General features: G+C 35.9%; 1 protein-coding gene across 3 annotated transcripts in view; it reads right to left on the bottom strand.

Annotated features, from left to right (window-relative positions):
* Nucleotides 1-18,416, bottom strand: part of LOC120624084 (proton channel OtopLc-like) — a 100,482-nt gene extending 82,066 nt beyond the window's left edge. The window contains exons 1-2 of one of the 3 annotated variants that reach the window (XM_039890419.1): nucleotides 18,224-18,416; nucleotides 16,733-17,110 (exon numbers count right to left, since the gene is read on the bottom strand). In XM_039890419.1, coding sequence (XP_039746353.1) covers nucleotides 16,733-16,953 — 221 coding nt within the window. In that variant the 5' untranslated portion in view covers nucleotides 16,954-17,110; nucleotides 18,224-18,416. The remainder of the gene's footprint in view (nucleotides 1-16,732; nucleotides 17,111-18,223) is intronic. The other 2 variants (XM_039890420.1, XM_039890421.1) reach the window with 2 other exon arrangements.
* Between the last annotated feature and the right edge of the window lie 132 nt (nucleotides 18,417-18,548).

The following is an 18,548-nucleotide window of genomic DNA, read 5'->3' as shown; positions in this document are numbered from 1 at the left end:
TGAAATTTACATGACAAGGTTTGGTGAAGGAAAACATCGTTAGGAAACCTGCATGCCCGAGAGTCCATAATATTCTCAAAGATGTGTGGAGTCCATTAATCCACACTGGGCCAGCGTGGTGGACCACGGCCTTAAATTTTCTCATTGTGGGAGCAGAACCGTGCCCTGTAATGGGTTGATGATGATAATGAAAAAAAGATATAAAAAACATCATAAATCCTTAAAGCTAACATATGTATAATAAACAGCATACATTATCTTTAGTCTGCATCATCACTTATCATGAGGTAAGATCGTAATTATTAGCCAAGCCAACGCTAAACTGTCGTCAAATAAACAGATTTGTGAGGTAGGAAAACATAAGTCTCAAATGGAACCGGTTATTCAAAAATAATGTAAGCAAAGTTGCCTTCCAGACATAGTTCACCTAGATGGGATCGTAAAGCGCAAACGGCAGAACCTAAATCTGGCACTATACATACACATTGAATACAAATCTAAGCATGGTACCTAGCTAAATGCATAGAATATGGAGTCGCTAGATGCTCAAAACTGGATCCTATACAGAAGCACGATTTTCTCCGACAAAAACAAATCCTGTATGCAGTTGGCAAGATAAAAAGAACTTTTTTCCTTATCTTTCGTTTATTTAGCAACAGTTGTCAAAGTAAAAAGAGTGTAATAAACGTAGTATAACACTAACTTATTATACTCAGAATAAAGTAGAGAAAGAGTTGTTTCTTTATACTTGAAAATCTAACACAATTGCGCTTAGTTTTTAAGTATAAAGAAATGTAGATTTAGCGTTGGCGGTAATTTCCTCCAATTGAAATACATAAGAGTTTAAATATTATATCGTATGAAGCCTGACTTACCTACCACGACACGACATATTTTTTTTATTTTAAATAGGCACGTTGCCATGGCTGTGCAATATACAATAGCAGAGATTCATACAAATAATCGTGAAACGAAAATTTTCACGTTACCTGCCACGACACGAAACGACATTTTATTTTTTAACTAGCTGTTGCCCGCGACTTCGTCTGCGTTTGATTTTGTTTTTAAAGTATTCAGTATCGCTAAGCCTTAAATGAGTATAGTAGTATATATATATATAACATGTAACTGTCAATTAATTATAGACAAATAATTTGCAATAAAATAAAATTGTGACTATAATTAAAGATCTAAGCTATCCTATTTCTTGAGTTGGACCAGACTGCTCACTGTGTGCCAGTGTTTAATTTAAAATCGGTTAAGTAGTTTAGGAGTCCATCGCGGACAAACATCGTGACAGGAGATTTTTATATATTAAGATTTTGGCAATGTGGCAGTGCAATATACAATTATAGCAGGCATCAATACAAATAATCTTAAAACGAAAGTTGTCTCGTGTCAATCTGATATACCTTTATAACATATACAAGTTTTTCTTATGTTCGTACAACTTTGAGAACATTATAGAAAACTATCAGGCATGCAGCTGTCCTCACTATGTTTTCCTTCACAGTTAAAGCAAGTGAAATTGAAGTGAAAAAAAGTGAAACTTAAATTTTACTTTAATCTATTATTTACAAATCCCGTGGGAATCGCTTGTTTACCTGGGATTAAACGTAGCCTATGTTACACTACATAATTTCAACTAACTCTATGCAAAAATCATAATGCTTTGTTAGGGTGTGAAGAAGGGATAAACAAACACATTCTTCATCTAATATTCGAAACGATTTATAAAAAGAATTAAACATAAACTCTTTTAAATTAACCTTCTCATTTACCATCAAATACCTACAAGCTGAAAATGAACGCTGCTTAAACTCAAAGGCACTTATTTTGACCGCTCCTCCAAAAATGGCCCAGTTCTGAATGCTCTGCGACCCGTTATGTGAAAAGTTATATGAAGGATTGTAATCCACTGCTAACTCAAACAGGAGTTGAGTAACGAGGTTCAGATGAGGACTTCCGCACTGAATGTTTAAGTTAATAACGTTCTCTCTACGAAGCAATATTTCACATGTTGGCATTTACCTACCTTGTAGTAAACAAACCAAATTCATTTATTTCAAGTAGGCCTAGTTTTAAGTATTTTGAAAAGTCAGTGACCGGATCGGAAGACAGAGTATATCGAGAAGAGCCAACATCTCAGCATATTGTTCTTTTTCAACATCATTTTACAGATTAACAATCTTTACAATTTTTCTGTCTTGTGTGAGATGAGAGCGGAGCGTCCAGCTTCCAAGCAGCTTTGTCGTTAAGAAATACATAAATAGTGTAGAAACAACGTTTTTTAGTATATTAAAATTAAGTGTTTAAGCTTAGGTAAAATTATGAGTAATATTACCTTTGGTATATAAAAAAATAAATCTTATAAACATATTTTAATAATAATATGTAGGTTATACATCACAGTATTAGGTAATATAACAGGTTACTGGGAAGGTGTTACTGGGACACCCTTAAAAAGTCAGTCGTACTCTATTTCGAGAAATGATTTTAATAAAAGAAGTTAAAAGAGTTAACAATACTAACTAATCTTAATGAATTGAAATCACATATATACATGTATGTGTGTGGGTACGAACTTATGTGTTAACTATTATAACTTGTGTTTGTATAGTTACAAACTCTGAAAACCTAGATTAACTCTTTATTAAATACTCAACATAGATGCTGACATAACAAAAATATGAGTAAAACTTTAATAATTAAAAACTAGTCACACTCCACAAATAAGAGTGAACATTCAGCCAATGAAAAATGAGATGCACGGGCACGTCTAAATCTTTCAATGAAGTATATGAATACAGGGATTTACTCTGATAACTAACTGGTTTTAAAAAGTGTAACTCAAAATTATTTTTAATATTAATATCATTTACTTCGTTCCTTTAAATTAATATCATGTACGTTTTTAGAGAGGCCGCGCCGCGCCTACTCAAAGCAAAAGACTGGCGCGCGTCGCGTTGGCTACTTCAACGAAAAGATTCGGCATGTACTGTACACCCGCAGTGTATATTGGTGCTACGCGGTTCGGAGGACTAAGTTAACTTTTATTCCACTACAAGAAAGCCCTTGACTGCAATCTCACCTGTTGGTAAGCGATGATGCAGCCTACGATGGTAACGGGCTAACCTGTAAGCGGCATGGCAGTTATATTTAACCCATACCTCTAATCGATTTTTACGCAACATCACGAACGCTATATCGCTTAGCGGCACGTCTACGTCAGTGGACTGGTAGCTAGCCTCGTCCGAAGCCTCCCACTAAAAAATTGATAAGTTAATAAAGTAGCTATTTGAACGCACGAACTGTTATTAGAGAAAATTATTTACTAACGAAATTCAATCGAACGAACATAATATTTACTTTAGTAGGCAAGTATTACGAGCGAATGCCCGAGGCGGACGTTTCGAGCTGGGCAGCCGAAACAGCCAATTGGATTCCCTTATAAATTATTTATTTTAACATTTTTAATATTACTGTATCAGTCTTTGTTATATCGTAGAGACCAGCTGTTGACTGCGGCTTCGTACGCGTTTTTATGGTTTTTCATAAATGCTGCGGGAGCTGTACATTTTTTAGAGATAAAAGCAGTCTATATGTATAATCTATCTCCATTCCAAAATTCAATTAAATTGGTTCTGTAGTTTTTGCCTGAAAGAGTAACAAACATCCATCCATCCACCCATCCATAAAAACTTACGCATTTATAATATCATTATGCAAATAATAGGATTTTCAATACATCAATTTCTGTAATACGGTAACATTTTGCATTTCATTTCTTTTAATGAAATTACTAGAACGAGCAAACAACTGTATTAGCAAACTAGTGATAGCATGGTTGTTAAAACTAGTTTATGTAGATTTAAGCTTTCTGTTTTTCTGTACTTAATTAAGCCAAATCTTACTTATCTTCTCCGTACGTGAAGATACCTGTGAAGCTTGCGCGAAATCTAGTATCTACCTATCTTCGCTTAGCGGCACGTCTTTGTCGGTAGAGTTGTAACTAGCCACGGCCAAAGCCTCCCACCAGACAAAACAGGCGTTTCAGAAGTGATTATAAAGTAAACCTACTTGAAATAAATGAATTTTAAATTTTAAAAGGATTTCTCTTTTCACTTGTTATTTGCACTATTAAATGAACATTCGCCCCGTTATCCTTGACTCGTTATTTATCACATTGTTAATTTCCGTGAACAGAATATGTAAGCTAGTTTAATAGTAAATCAATTTATCAAAACATAGAACAAAAAGTTCATCCCGATTATTTTCCACTGCCCTACTTTTAAAAAACAGAACATTTTTAATCCCTGCAAACATTTTAGCGAACGTTTGAAAATATCTCCTTCAAACTACATTGTAACAGTCATCCGCATTGTATATTGCAGAGTCGCACTGGATTCCGATTTTTCGCTACAGGTCACTGAACGTCAATACTTCCGGTTCTATAGAAAACGTTACTTCTTAATGTATAAATCTAGACTGATGAAAGAGAGGTGCAGTACATAACATGCCATAAAACTCTCCGAGTTGAGATTTATAAGTAAGTTGCTAAAATAAATCTTGCCGTACCATCGATATTTGTGTTAAGAAGGCAAAAAGGGTTATTGTTTATTAACTAATACATTTTTAGATTTGAATTGCTTAATAAGATTTTGGGTTAGGCTAATTTACACGTTATGCTACATGGACATGTACAAAATTAGTTTGATTTCTTTAAAATAATTTCGTGGCTATATTAAAATTATTATTAATTTAATGAAGCTGTGAGAGCCCAGTGGGTAGGAGCTCGACTTCACTTTCGGGGAGTCGAGTTCGAACTCCCGGCACGCACCTCTAACTTTTACAAGTTATGTGCGTTTTTAATAATTAAAACTTGCTTTAACGGTGAAAGATAACATCGTGAGGAAAGCTGCATGCTTGAGAGTCCTCCGTAATGTTCTCAAAGGTGTGTGGAGTCCACCAATCCGCACTGGGCCAGCGTGGTGAACTACGGCATTAGCCCCTTCTCATTATGGGTCTGTAATAGAATATCTCACAAAATGTGAGTTATTGGTGGCAGTGGTTTCGAAAACGTTTTAGATTTTATTTCGTTTTACATAGTTTATTTTAGGTTATACTTATAAAACAAATGTGAAAGTGTGCAAAATTTATACAATAAATTTATTTCCTCGATAACTTATATTAAGTAAAATTAGACTTATGTACTGTGTACATTGAACAGAATACGCCGCATTACAATTACAATCATTACGTTGCGGCTACTAGGTATATTAATAAATGTTTACGAGTGCATGCCTCATGACTTGAAGCAAAGCCTAACAATTTAAATACTTATAAACTACTACCTACGTATACAGGTATTATGATGCGTTTACACACTGATTATTCAGGTTCGTTATCTCGTGCCCGTTCGATCAATTATTATGCTAATTGGCAGGGGGGTCATTGGGGGGTCACTTGTATTTTAAATTCTTTTGACGACTTCCCTGGCGCAGCGGTAAGCGTACTGTTCTGCAAACTATTTAAGTATTTAACTTAAAAAAACGTGCTGCAAAGTATTTAAATGAATAAACTTTCAATAATATGAATTGCTTATGAATTTACGTAAGCTTTGTTGACAGCTTGGATACTTTGTAGCTGCTGTTTGTAGTCAAAAATGGAAGGAGAAAAACTCTCTGTATCTACCGCATTTTTTAGCAAATAAAGCCGAATTCCGAGGATAGGTATAATAAGCAGCCCCATAGCTATATTCCCCGTAATTAGAATGCAAATTAAAAGCATTAAATGTAATCCAGGTTATTATCAGGACAGCTGTATCGCGGGCAGCGAGCGTTATCGTCTCGTAATGCAATCAGAAATAAACATGCACATGAAATGAAACATAATTAGATTTCTGCCTGCCAAATAAATGCAAAACAGTGTTTAAATTACATTCATTAATTTCCTACCCAAACAAAGTAAATAATTTAACACAGTATAATAGCGATTGAAACTCCAATTCATTAATTACCAGACTCGTAGGTAGATACCTAAACTTGGTATCAAAAAGCTAAATAGTTTGTATGTACGCCTGGACCTATATATAAATACACTTGTGAAACAAATGGACCGTTCGAAGAAAACTTGCGATAGATGGATAGCGAAAATTAGTAGCCTATGTTCATTACACTACGACCCACAGTGATTGATAATATAATAACTATTCAATTATATTAACCATCACTGGAAGAATCTGAATTTCGGTAGGTACAATAAAAGCTGTTAAATATGGCAAAATTACCGAGGAATTCCGAACGTCAATAAAAACTCTACCTTTAATAAGTATCTATAATAATATGTAAGTGGCAAGGTAATGAAATGTTACCATATTATCTCTAATGATGTGAACTCAATATGAAATATCGTTTGCGACAGATTTACACACATCACAAATAGTCTGAACTCGGACCTCACAAGTCACACGTAGTGTCCATTTCATCTCTAGACATGTGTTGACTGATAACGCCGAGCTTTTGCAAAGCTTCTGTTTTTTTTTGTGAAACGTTTGTGTTTCTATCTTGAATAATATTTATTTCTTTTCTTCCGTACATTTTGAATTTTGGCATAGAGTTTTTAATAAAAGGTTTTTCATTGTTTTTCCACTTTATAAAAAAAAATTTTTTACCACAAGTCTTAAAGTCTAAGCAAGAAACGTCAAGCAAGGGAATTTCCATGAAGGCATTAGACAAGTAGTGTTTGCAGAAGGACTACCAGAGCTTTGAATGCTCTGAGACTTTGTCCAGTAAATACAAAAATAGAGTATAAAATCAAGAGACACTGGAAAGTTTGGCAGAATAATTTAAACATAGCGCGAAATAAGTTGAAAGATTTATTATTGATTGTTTGACCAATAAGTGTTTTTTCCTTTGCGGGTCAAAGTTTGACACCAGTTTCGTACATTTTTACCCAGACATCAGTTTTACACAAAAAAACTGTTCAAGTGTAAAATGTAAGAAAAATGTAACATTTTGTTCGCAATATATTATGTCGTAGTCTTAGCTTGGGCGGGAAAGTAAGAAAAAGAAGACAGAAGTTCTTGAGAAGTGGTGCTGGAGAAGAATGTTAAGAATACCGTGGAACGCATTCCGGACCAATAAGTCCATTCTTGAAGAACTCGGCATCACGCAACAATATAGATAGACAACGTCTATCCTCCATAGTACAGTCTCGTATTCTCACATTCTTTGGTCGTATCAAGAAGAGACAACGACTCCATTAAACGTTTGGTTGTCCAAGGAAGAGGGCATCGAGGGCACCAGATCACGCGGAAGATCGCCCATGAGATGGGTTGACCAAATAAAGGCTGCAGTTGCTGTCCCCTTACATGAGTATGCTAGAAAGACGAATAGTCAAGCGTGCCACAAAACTTAAGTGAAGATCACGACCACGCTGACAATAGCAAACCGATTGAGAAGAGAAGTCTTAGCTTAACTTTTGGCTTAAACTTAATTTTAATTATGCAGAATCATGGTAGATTATTCTACATTATATGACAAACCAAAACACGTTTATTACCTATCTCAATAAAGTTCCACAGTTCGACATAAAAAATTTGAGGAACAAAACGAAACTAAATGAAAAGAACAACAGTATTTATTTTCTAGTATAGAATAAAACAACTACACTGGCCATAAGGATAATTTAGAGTGACAATAATTTGTACAACGAGGTACCTAACCTAACTTTTAGACATAAAAAGCTTTACGCTCCATAACATCTCATCAGGGCTTCCTTTGTTTGCTTTCTGGGGAGTCACAATTAAAATTTTACGGCAATTCCAATTTTAAGTTGTTTTATTTTAAGCAAAAAAGATTCTATGGTAAATAACTATAGTTATTCTTAGTTTATTTACTTTTAAACGCAAATTTAAGACTATTTTATAGTAAGCTATGACCCTTAGAGCCAAGCGTAAACAATAAACATAGAAAACGAAATAATAGCAATAGAATTTTTGAATTTGCATTGCGACGGCCACCGGTCGGAGTAAGCATATTGTATAGACTGTATCATAGCTGATAAGCGTTTGTATGGGATAAAACTACTCGAAATAATACACAGGCATAGACACGGGGAAGCGCTGGTTCTCTTATAAAATACGTCTTAGAGTATACATAATCAAAACCCGTCTGATCAGGTGCGTTTGGTATAATGCTCGGCGGTAAACAAATAGCGAGATTTCCGAACGAAACGTGCGTGGCTCAGCTAGAAAATTGTAGGGAGAATACTAAATAGTTTCCGGGAGCATGCTCTCTACGTTTATAAATAAATTGTGCGATACGCATGGAAATAGCTCCAGCAAATAGATTTTATTTTTATTTTATTAGTGAAGCAACAGCTGCTAAAACAATCGTCTTTTAAATTTGTTAATTTATGAGTATCTTATTACAAGTTTCCATTGGTAGAATTTTTGTCATCGTATATCGTCAGCTCCTTCAATGATTATATTGGATCTTTAATATCCCTGTGCCATCCTCAAAATTATTAGAGTTTACTACCATTCAGTGATAAAAGTAAATGAAAATTAAATTAATGCAATTTGTGTATATTATTTATAAAAATATTTTCAGTCATCTTAGTACCTATAACGCAAGCTACGCTTACTTTGGATCCAGATGACGATGTGTGTATTATCGTAGTATATTTACTTTTTTTATTTACATATAATAATTAAGTTTATGTTGTTAACAAAGTCCATAATGCGGGTCCCTAAGTCCATAATGCCGCCTACTGTTATTAAAAAAGCAAGTTGCGATTGTATTTTTTTACTATTTCCACTTAAAGGTTGGGTGTATATAAGTTGAAAGCTATACCCATTCCACGTGGCACAAGGTTGAAAAAAATCTGATAAAAAAATGTATAAGATCCTTTATTTAAACTTCGAGAAGTTATTCTGCTATATTATACGAGTATAATATTCCACCTTAGGTCGATGGAATATCAAGATTCTCGAGATACCTACGTACTGAATAACATCACATGCCAATCTAAGATAAGAACTGCATTCACAAATCCCTTCTGCGAATAGCAGAAATACTCCGTAGGTATAAAGTTAAAAACGACTGCCTCATCGGTCTAGTGGTTAGCATGTCTAACTACAGATCACGAGGTTCTGGGATCAGTCCCAGAATCAGGACAAAAGATTTTAGGTATTGTGTTTTGATTTATAAAAGAGTTTCTAGTAGCTCGGAGCTCACTGAGGGCATTGGCGGTGTCAATCCCCAAGCCTCGGAGAGCACGTTAAGCCGTTGGTCCCGGTTAATATAGCTTGTGGCAATATAATAATATAATAGTTAAAGCCCACAAACCCGCATTAGAGCAGCGTGGTGGGTTAGTGCTCTAAAACCGTCTCTCATATAAGAATCCTGTGCCACGTTATTAGGCTGCAGAAAACGAAGTTAAACCCATCGGACGATATCTGTGACATTATCTTGCTTATTTCGGCATAATTTTTAGTACGTGCACAATAACGACTCCAGTTTAATAGTGTGATAAAATCCCTGAAGAATATCCGAGAGAACGAAAATAAAATGAACACATCGTAATATAAAAACCTTTCCGTATCATTCGTATATAATGACAGGATTATTCAGCTGAATAGGACGTCGTTAAAAATACATTAAACTGCAACTCGTATATCTTATTCACGCTGTTTTAATAATAGTGTACAAAACTCGTTCTTTTTTTAATATGACTGCGACATTATAAAATACTCATACTACGTAGTATAGAATTGTGAAATGATTTAACGTGAGTTCGCATATACCTATGGATGGCCTTATGCGTAGCTCATCCAACCGTTGCGTCGCATCGCGTCTTTGCCTGGTTTGTTGGATTTTGCCAACTATCACAATCCATTTCCGTGCAAATCTAGCGCAGATGACGTACTTTACTAGTTTATCCTTATTTGGTACAAGCAGCTTTAAAACACCCATCGCCATACTTCCGTTATAAAAGTAGAATATTTTAAACTACTATTAGATACTCCTAAGTACTACTTCTACTAAAACTATTTTTCAGAATAACCCTCTAAAAAGATTAACCTCGGTAAGTAAGTTAACGTAGATTTGCACGGATTATTACTTATACGGCACCACAAATAACGAGTATCTTTTGTAGCGCGTGTAGGCCGCACACAAAATCGTTCTATACAATTTGGAACACCAAAGCAATTCGAGCTTTTTCCGGTCTCCGGTTGGTATGAATCGAATTTCAGACACGATTTGGAACACGTGATGTTTAGAATAAAGGATTATGTATGTCCAGGCGTTCTTAAACTGTTACGTAACTTTAAGAAACAAAGTCAGTTCAAACTCGAGAAATAAGCCACAATAACCCATTTATGTCTAAAATAATTCAAAGATTACTTTTAATAGTAATTTGGCATAAATTTATTTTTTATAAAAAATCATTCTTAAGGCATTATTTTATGTGTACTGTGTAATTTAGGTGTATACTTAGTTTAGGAGATAATGCAAGATTAACCCTTACTTAATAACTTATATTAAGAATGCTAAAGTGAGTTTGTTTATTTGTTTGTCCTTCCTTCACACCTTGACGAAGCAACCAATTAACTTAGTTTTTGGTATAGAGCTAATTGAAAGGACTGAAAAAAAGGCTATTATTCCAGTTAAAAAAAATGCTATCCAACAGATTTACAAAAACCGTAATAAATGCGGACGCAAAAATAAAATAATACTATATTATTTCCTATCCTACTGAAACAATCTAAATGAATCCTACCGAATTATTAATCTTTGCTCTTTTTTTTAATTTTGGAATATTAATCTTTACTCTAAATTCAGCAGGTATTATAGTAATACTGCGGTTGTAGCCTAGTGGGTAGGAATTCGACTTAACTTTCGGAGAGCCGAGTTCGAATCCCACACACATACCTCAAAATTTTCTTGGCTATGTACATTTTAAAACAATTTAAATATCACTTGCTTCAACTGTGAAGGAAAACATCGTGTAGAAACCCCCATGCCTGAGAGTTCTCCAAAATGTTCTCAACGTTGTGTGGAGTCCACCAATCCGCACTGAGCCAGCATGGTGGACCTTAAACCCTTCTCACTGTGGAGGAGGACCTACTTTACTAATAACCTTAAATGTTTCTTTTCCAAGTAGGTTTAACAAGTCAATAAACTGGTAATTTGAGCGCTTTAAATCGGCCCACTTTTGCCAGTTTCGATACCTAGAGAGTATGAAAGATAATCGTGCTTGAAAAAACGCATACCTACACTTACTTAGGGCATCCTTTTGACGTATTAGGCATCGATGCATTGATGAAGCTTATAAAGACTTGCACGCCTTTGAACCAGCCGACCGGCGTTAAGTGGCGAAGGCGGAAGTGGCATCCAGTCTCGGAGGCAAAGGCTCTCTTTGGGTCACTGAGCCAGCGAAGTAAGTATCTCCATTAGGATAGAAGTTAGTAACAAGTAGGCGGATCCAATTCGAGTCGATTAGCCATTGACTGCATTTCACATCAGCGATAATGCAGTCTAGGATAGAAGTGGGATTACCTTTTATGGCAGTTATATTAAACACATACCATAATCTTTATATATATATATATATATATATATAAAAGGCAAAGGTGTCTGACTGATGTATCAACGCACAGCTCTAACTACTAGACGGATCAGACTGATATTTAGCATACAGATAGTTATTACAATGTATATCCGCTAAGAAAGGATTTTTAAAAATTCCTTAAGGACTTTAAGAGGGTTAAATGGGGGATGAAAGTTTGTATAAAATCATTCATTTATCAAGGTAATTCCATGAAATTTTGATTTTAGGTTTTCGATTAAATATAAAGAAATACGTGTCTCACTTATTTTAAAAATTCCAACTTCAAACCTAGGGGATGAAAATTTATGTGACAGTTTCTGATTTTTTTAGTAATTCACGTTCATATTTTTCTTCTTTAACCATCACATTTTTTTAAACCTTTGTAGTAGCAATTTACCAAATCAAAAATGTAACTTAACGTGAGCGATGCCGCGGCTAAAGCTTGTTCACGATAAAGCATCTATTGCATTATAAAATTATTATGTTAATAACAGCACATAGTCGTATTAGCATAGTATGGCATAGTCCTATTTTTTTATTTCTTGGCCACAATTTATGAAAATAAAATGACAAGCATTCATTTTATTTTGATTGATTTTAATGATTTACTTATTATTGCACACAGTTGATAAAATCCAGCCCAATATACCATATTATGTGTGCCATGCGTCACAGACTTCTAACACTTCCATATGACATATCTTACTTAAGGCTCACATTTGAAATGTGAGCGCTTTGAGTCGAGTCTATTTAGTGTGCGAGGACCATAAAAGGCATAATTTGACAGCGGTAGCCTTAGTACGACATTCGCTCGCTCGCAGTCGCGGAGTATGGAGTACTTGAACATCGAAGTAAAATGAATCTTATTTATAGTTGAAGTACAGGAATTGGGACGTTAAAACGAGGAACCTTCGGTCTAATTTACTTTGACGATACAGAGTTTAATAGTCTAAAACGACTCCTCGATTGCGAGCGAGTGAATCTTGTACTAAGGCTAGGGGTTTGAAGATAACATCTGTAAGGAGTTAGCAATAATTGGCAGAAAAGTTACAGAGTGCGGGGCAGTCTTTTGTTTAAGTAGAATAACGTTTTTTTAAGTATTAACATTGGTTATACGGTACTATATTACTGACACGATATGGGCTAACGTCTGAAATAAAGATTTATTTTTATTTACTTTATTACTGTTTCTTGCGTTCTCGCCCACGTTTAATATAGTTTTTTCCAAATCCCTTGGAAACCGTCCTTCCTACTAACTAACTAACTCTACGCCAAATATCATGTTGATTGCTTGCCTTACAGCCCTACAGGGCAAACAAACAAAGAAATAAAGAAAACAATTTCCCATTTATATTTACTAAGGATAATAACATCACAAACAGTGCCTCTATTTTCTTTAAACATAATAAAAAATAATTCTTGATTGCATAAGTTAAACCGATCTACTAAAGTGTAAACTATTTAAGTGCCTAAACCATATACTTAGTGACCGCGTGTGGTTTATCTGACCCCGAGAGAAAGCCCCGGATAGGCGACCCGTCAAACGGGTGCCGCTGTCCGCTGGCATACATTTTGTCCCCCGATTCGGTTCATCACACATATTTATTCCAGTTAAGGGAACTACTGGAAAAAATGTCACTTATGAAACTTTAAAGCTCGTACTTTTTATTTCTGAGGCTTGCTTTATATTTATTTCGTTAAAGCTACTGTATCGAATTTTATACTGAGCTTCTTGGATCAGGAGCGTTTGGAACCCTTGTCGCTTTAGTGTTAAGTTCATCGTGCTCAGAAGGAACCAGTTATCCTTGTGGTCCTTCTAGTACAAATTATTAGACCCACGAGAAGTCATAAGATTTTTTTTTTAGGAATTAATACAATCGGTCTATTAAATCTTTAAAGTTGTACTATTTCTCTAACCTGCGGTACGGTGTAAACATTTTTTTTGTCATGTTTAATTTATATTTATTACAAACATTGTATTATATCATCGGCCATCCTAACTTTACGTTTATGGCGAGGATATCGAGTCCTTAGCATTCAAATATCCCATAGCTGTCAGGTTATAGACATAGTAATTTAGAGCATAGCCCGTTCACGCTGTCCTCGATTGGCGGGCTTTAACGTTGGTATCGAACTTTACTAAGAATAGGAACAAACGGCTTACGGTGCTCTCTAACGCAGTGAACTGCTACAATGCGGGTTGGTCGACTTTGACGACTCACAAGTTAATTCCAATAACGGGATCAACGGCTTAACGTACCTATCAAGATTTGGATTCGAACCCAGGAACCCGTGATCCGTAGTTAAATACACTAACCACTAGACCAACGAGTCAGTGATATTGCCTAGCATAGAAATATTATAGCAAATCCGTTTCGTCGCAGATAAAAATGCTAGTGTAGATGAACTGCAAAAGATATTGAAGTGCCTGCGGCATTATACTGAATGGGATTTTACGCTCCAACTGAAGGTGTTTTTATGAACTCGGGGCTCGGGTTGAGCTGCGCAATATCTTCCTTACAAAAGGTTGGGTAACAGGTCACTACACTATTTTATTGTATTCAGCCTTTTGAATGGATAGGTTATAAGGTTAAAGAACTGCTTTTTAATTCCTTTCTTTTAGGTCAAATTAAACGAAGTAGGTCTATAGGGATTATCAAGATTCGGAATCAAAGGTAAAACGGTTCTTGGAATTCGATGTATGGTACACAATAAACTTGTTAGTTGTTCACAATAAATAAAACACAGCTAACATATACTTACTTACCTACTACTTTGTACTTATTCCTGAATAGTGAGCCAAAAGCTAGAGTAGGTGATGTTAAACGGAACCCTAAAGAACGTTGTAATAGATAGACACATTGTACTTGGGGAAAAATATCGAAAGGGATAACGTTTCAGAGTCAAAACATGATAGGTAAATACATAAGTACTATGCTAAAATAGTACATTGCATACGAGGTAGGTATGTATAAAAAAATTAGCGCTTTTACCGGTTTAGTATGGCGTTTTAAAACACTTTCAAGAAACGCACGCTCGCTACGCGCGTCGAATGCCTGTAACCTGTTAGTCAATAAATGAAAAATCTTAGCGAATGTATCACGTATTCGTTAGCATAAGTCGAACTCGAGCGGTCGATCAACCCAACCATCACTCACACTTAGAAATTACTCTTTATCATGTGTCAGTAATTACACCGGCAAGCACGCCTTTCAGACCGGAACACAGCAATGCTGCTTGGCGGCAGGAACAAGAATGGCGATAGGTACTTCCCCGGACGAGCGAACTACTCTCCTTCTCGCCATTCTCCAGGAAGATTTTTCAACTACGCGCTACAATAGCTTTCCTTGATACCGTGTGTAATTATGAACTATACTTATTTTGTTCTCAAAAATCTAAGCCGGTATCTACTCCAACATTTAAAAATTTTTAAAACACATTTATTACAGCGAGGTTACTATACAATTGATGATTTTTTAATGACAAGGTTGCTTGGAAGCATCCGGCTCCGCTTTCAGCTCTCACAAGATAGAAAAATGAATGTTAAAATGCAAAATGTAAATTGTTGATGTTGGAAAAGAGCAACTGCTGAGTTTCTTGCCGGCTTCTTCTCGGTAGAATCTGCCTTCCGAACCGGTGGTAGAATCACTACAAACAGACAGACTTCACGTTTCAAAAGTGCTTATATTAGGCCTACTTGAAATAAATGAATTTTGAATTTTGAATTTGCTGGTTCTCAAGCTGCGATATTTTTATTTATTCGCTGGCCAAGGAGATAAACTTGGCACACCAAATGTCTGATGACCAGATTCACATTTTCAGTAGGTGAAATATACTCTTGAGACTTTCGAGACAGACTGCGTGCAACCTACCTACTTATAGAGTTGAACCTACAGGCACGTCCTCGGTACGTGATCTTAACGAAAATAAAGCGGCTTTCTTTTCAAGCCAAACAGGTGGTTCGGTTTAATGCCCACCTAATAAGTAAAACCCACCTAGCAACTAAGGTGGTATTTAGATTAGCTTAGGTAGATAGCTGTTTGCGTTTGTACCTAGATTCATGAATAATTCTCTGAATCCGATGTGAACTAAATAAAGAGTTAATAGCGCCATAATATGTTTAATGACCGATGCTTACCCGTTTATTCCGATTATTTAAACCCACTATGCTTTAGTAGTTAGCATGTTTCATAAAGGATCTTTATTCTGGATTCAATTCTCCAGCGAGCCAAAAACAGTTGACATTACCCACGTGCCTCATAGAACACGTTAAACCGAGTTTCGGTTCCTATTATTATCAATAACTTCATGATAAAAAACGTTAAAGCTCGGTCAACATGTTAGAGCAACGTTAAGTATCTAGGCTCTTAATCCCCCATTCTTTTCGAGAAAACTTGCCGCCCCGTGCCCAGCAGTGGACGCTGGGAATGATGATAAGACCTCTACTCCAATAAATTACCTAGCAACCCGTAGTGGCGTAGCGTAGCTTAACTACAACTCTACAGTATCTCGGGGTTTACAGTATTCTACAGTATTCTAAGGCGAGTAGACTTAATATCTAATACCTTCGATAACATTTTATAAAAGCATAAACCCAATCCCTACAGAGGATTTCTGTTTATAATGATTAATGTGTTGTTTTATAAATATATTATTATGACTTGCAGTGGTAGGTATCATAAACTAGGGTTGACATAATTCTGGCTGGCTAGGACCTTCGTAATTAGTTTTGAATCTTAAGCGCGATAACTTCTCTAGCCACTCTGCTCTATATATACTCGTTTGCTAGTAGCTTTAAGATCGAGCAGTTACTTCTAACTGCTAAGGTCGTACGTACAGTGTTAGCTGATATCTAAACGAAACATGCCAAGATAAATAGATATATAGATAGCATAGATAATCTTAATTGCACAAATTTTGGAAATGTGTACGTTGTTGCTTGACTAGGTATATTACTTATATTTGGTCATTATTACCTTTGCCTGGTTGTCCCGTATTAAAATTTACAACCAATTAATTAAGCCTTATGTTAATTTTTAACATGGCCATCCGCAAAGACCGGCTGCTTCTATTTTAATAAATTGATATTAATAGGATATTAAAACATCCTCACCATTGCGACAAATCCTTGTCATCGAGCCCGGAAGGTGTTGCCAGCGTATCCGCGTCGCCCTCCGCCCTCCCACCAGGATGTTCAGGAATGATCCGCTCAATGGTAGTCACCTCTTCTATATCAGAGTCTATGCCCTGAGCGAAGTCCATATAAAACGACTCCCGGGAATCGCTCGACCCACGCCGCAACTTGAGCGACAAATCTGGAGAACTGTCATCCATCTTTCCGACTCTTTTATTACACCTCCACAGTCTCTAATACTACTAAGACCATTTCCTCACTTCTTTGTAATCCATTTCGGGTATAGCCAGTCTTTGTTATTGTGTATCCACCCTACGAGTTACGACTAACCCATCTTCAAAGCTTTGTCCGGAAACGCTACGATGTTTGATTTTGTTTATATTAACGTTTGTATCCCAGAATTCCGAGAAAATACAAAAAGCTTTAACTCCACGTGATAAAGTAACCTAATTAATTCAATTAGGGAAAATAACTAAATAAATTCGTCTAAATGAATTAAAACCGCGATAACAGATGTCGGAATTAGGGTACAACAAAAAAAAAACGTTTAGGGGAAGACAACAGTAATTTATCTTCGTGATACCAAAAAAGCGTTTCGGCGTACAAAAAGAACAATGACCCGTGTGGCTTTCCTAGTTCGAACATTCCCTAAAATCGACACCGCTTCCTGTCGCATTAACAGTCTACAGGCCACGAAACCCGCACTTATACATTCTCACATTCAAACCACACCTATCTATACATAACTACCTATATATTATATTGTTTTGTTGAATATATTACCTGCACAAAAAAAATTACATAGGAAAACAAAGCGATATGAAGTATATTTTGAAGTTAATTAAAAAGACGGCAGTGTTTGTTTCGTTTAAAAAATCACTGACTCATTTACCACTGCCAAAATAATTGTGTCGGATTATAAATCATAGCGGCTCTGCTTCAGGCTACCAAATAATAAATATTTATAGCAGATGATATATCGTAACCAATTGTTATGGCATATCCATCCTGCGGTTTCATTTATAATATTAATAATTCTATGCATCGATTTGAATTAACGACTCTACTTTTCATAGATAATATATTTTTGTATGTATCTTCGATCAATAAAATTACTAGATATGTCTATCGTTAAAAAAAATCGTAAATAATAAGTGGGTCCTCACGAACTGGTGGTAACCTTTTTTGTTAATTTGCTTGTGATAAAGCCAATTTGTGTATGCTTATCGTCCGAACGGCATTAAAATTGACTGCACATCATTATTTTAAGTTACATATCTATTGCAAGCCTCATTCGATATTTTGATACCAAACAAATAACTTTTACACTTTTTCTGTTATATTTTGTATGGGACTGCATATCTTTATTGACCAAAGCTTTTAATGTAAAACCTAAGAAAAATATTACTCAACTTCCCCAATCAAAAATCGATTGAGGATAGATTATAAATAAACAAACACAAAAAGCACCAATAAGTAAATTTAACGAGCATCCGTAAACAATACAAAATTGGTATCGCACAACAGTAGTGCCGCGTTTACATTCACACCGGAGGATTCGTATTCCGTACACGCATCACATCGTACGTAGTTTCGAACGCGGAAATAAGACAGCAATATCGGCCGTAGTAGCACGTGGTCCGCGCCGCGACACAGGCGCCCTCTCACGGCAAAGGATGGCGCGCGATTGCTGCGGAACAGGAGTCACGCGGCGAGGCAGGGAGGGGACCCACCCTCTGTGGCGCGGGATCAATCTGACGCTCCCGAATTCCGAATGGCCTCACATTCGGGAGGG

This window comes from Pararge aegeria, chromosome 5, assembly GCF_905163445.1.
Source record: "Pararge aegeria chromosome 5, ilParAegt1.1, whole genome shotgun sequence".
In the NCBI taxonomy this organism is placed as follows: Eukaryota; Metazoa; Arthropoda; class Insecta; order Lepidoptera; family Nymphalidae; genus Pararge; species Pararge aegeria.
Note: the sequence above shows the minus strand (reverse complement) of the source record. Positions and strands in the feature narration are given on the sequence as shown.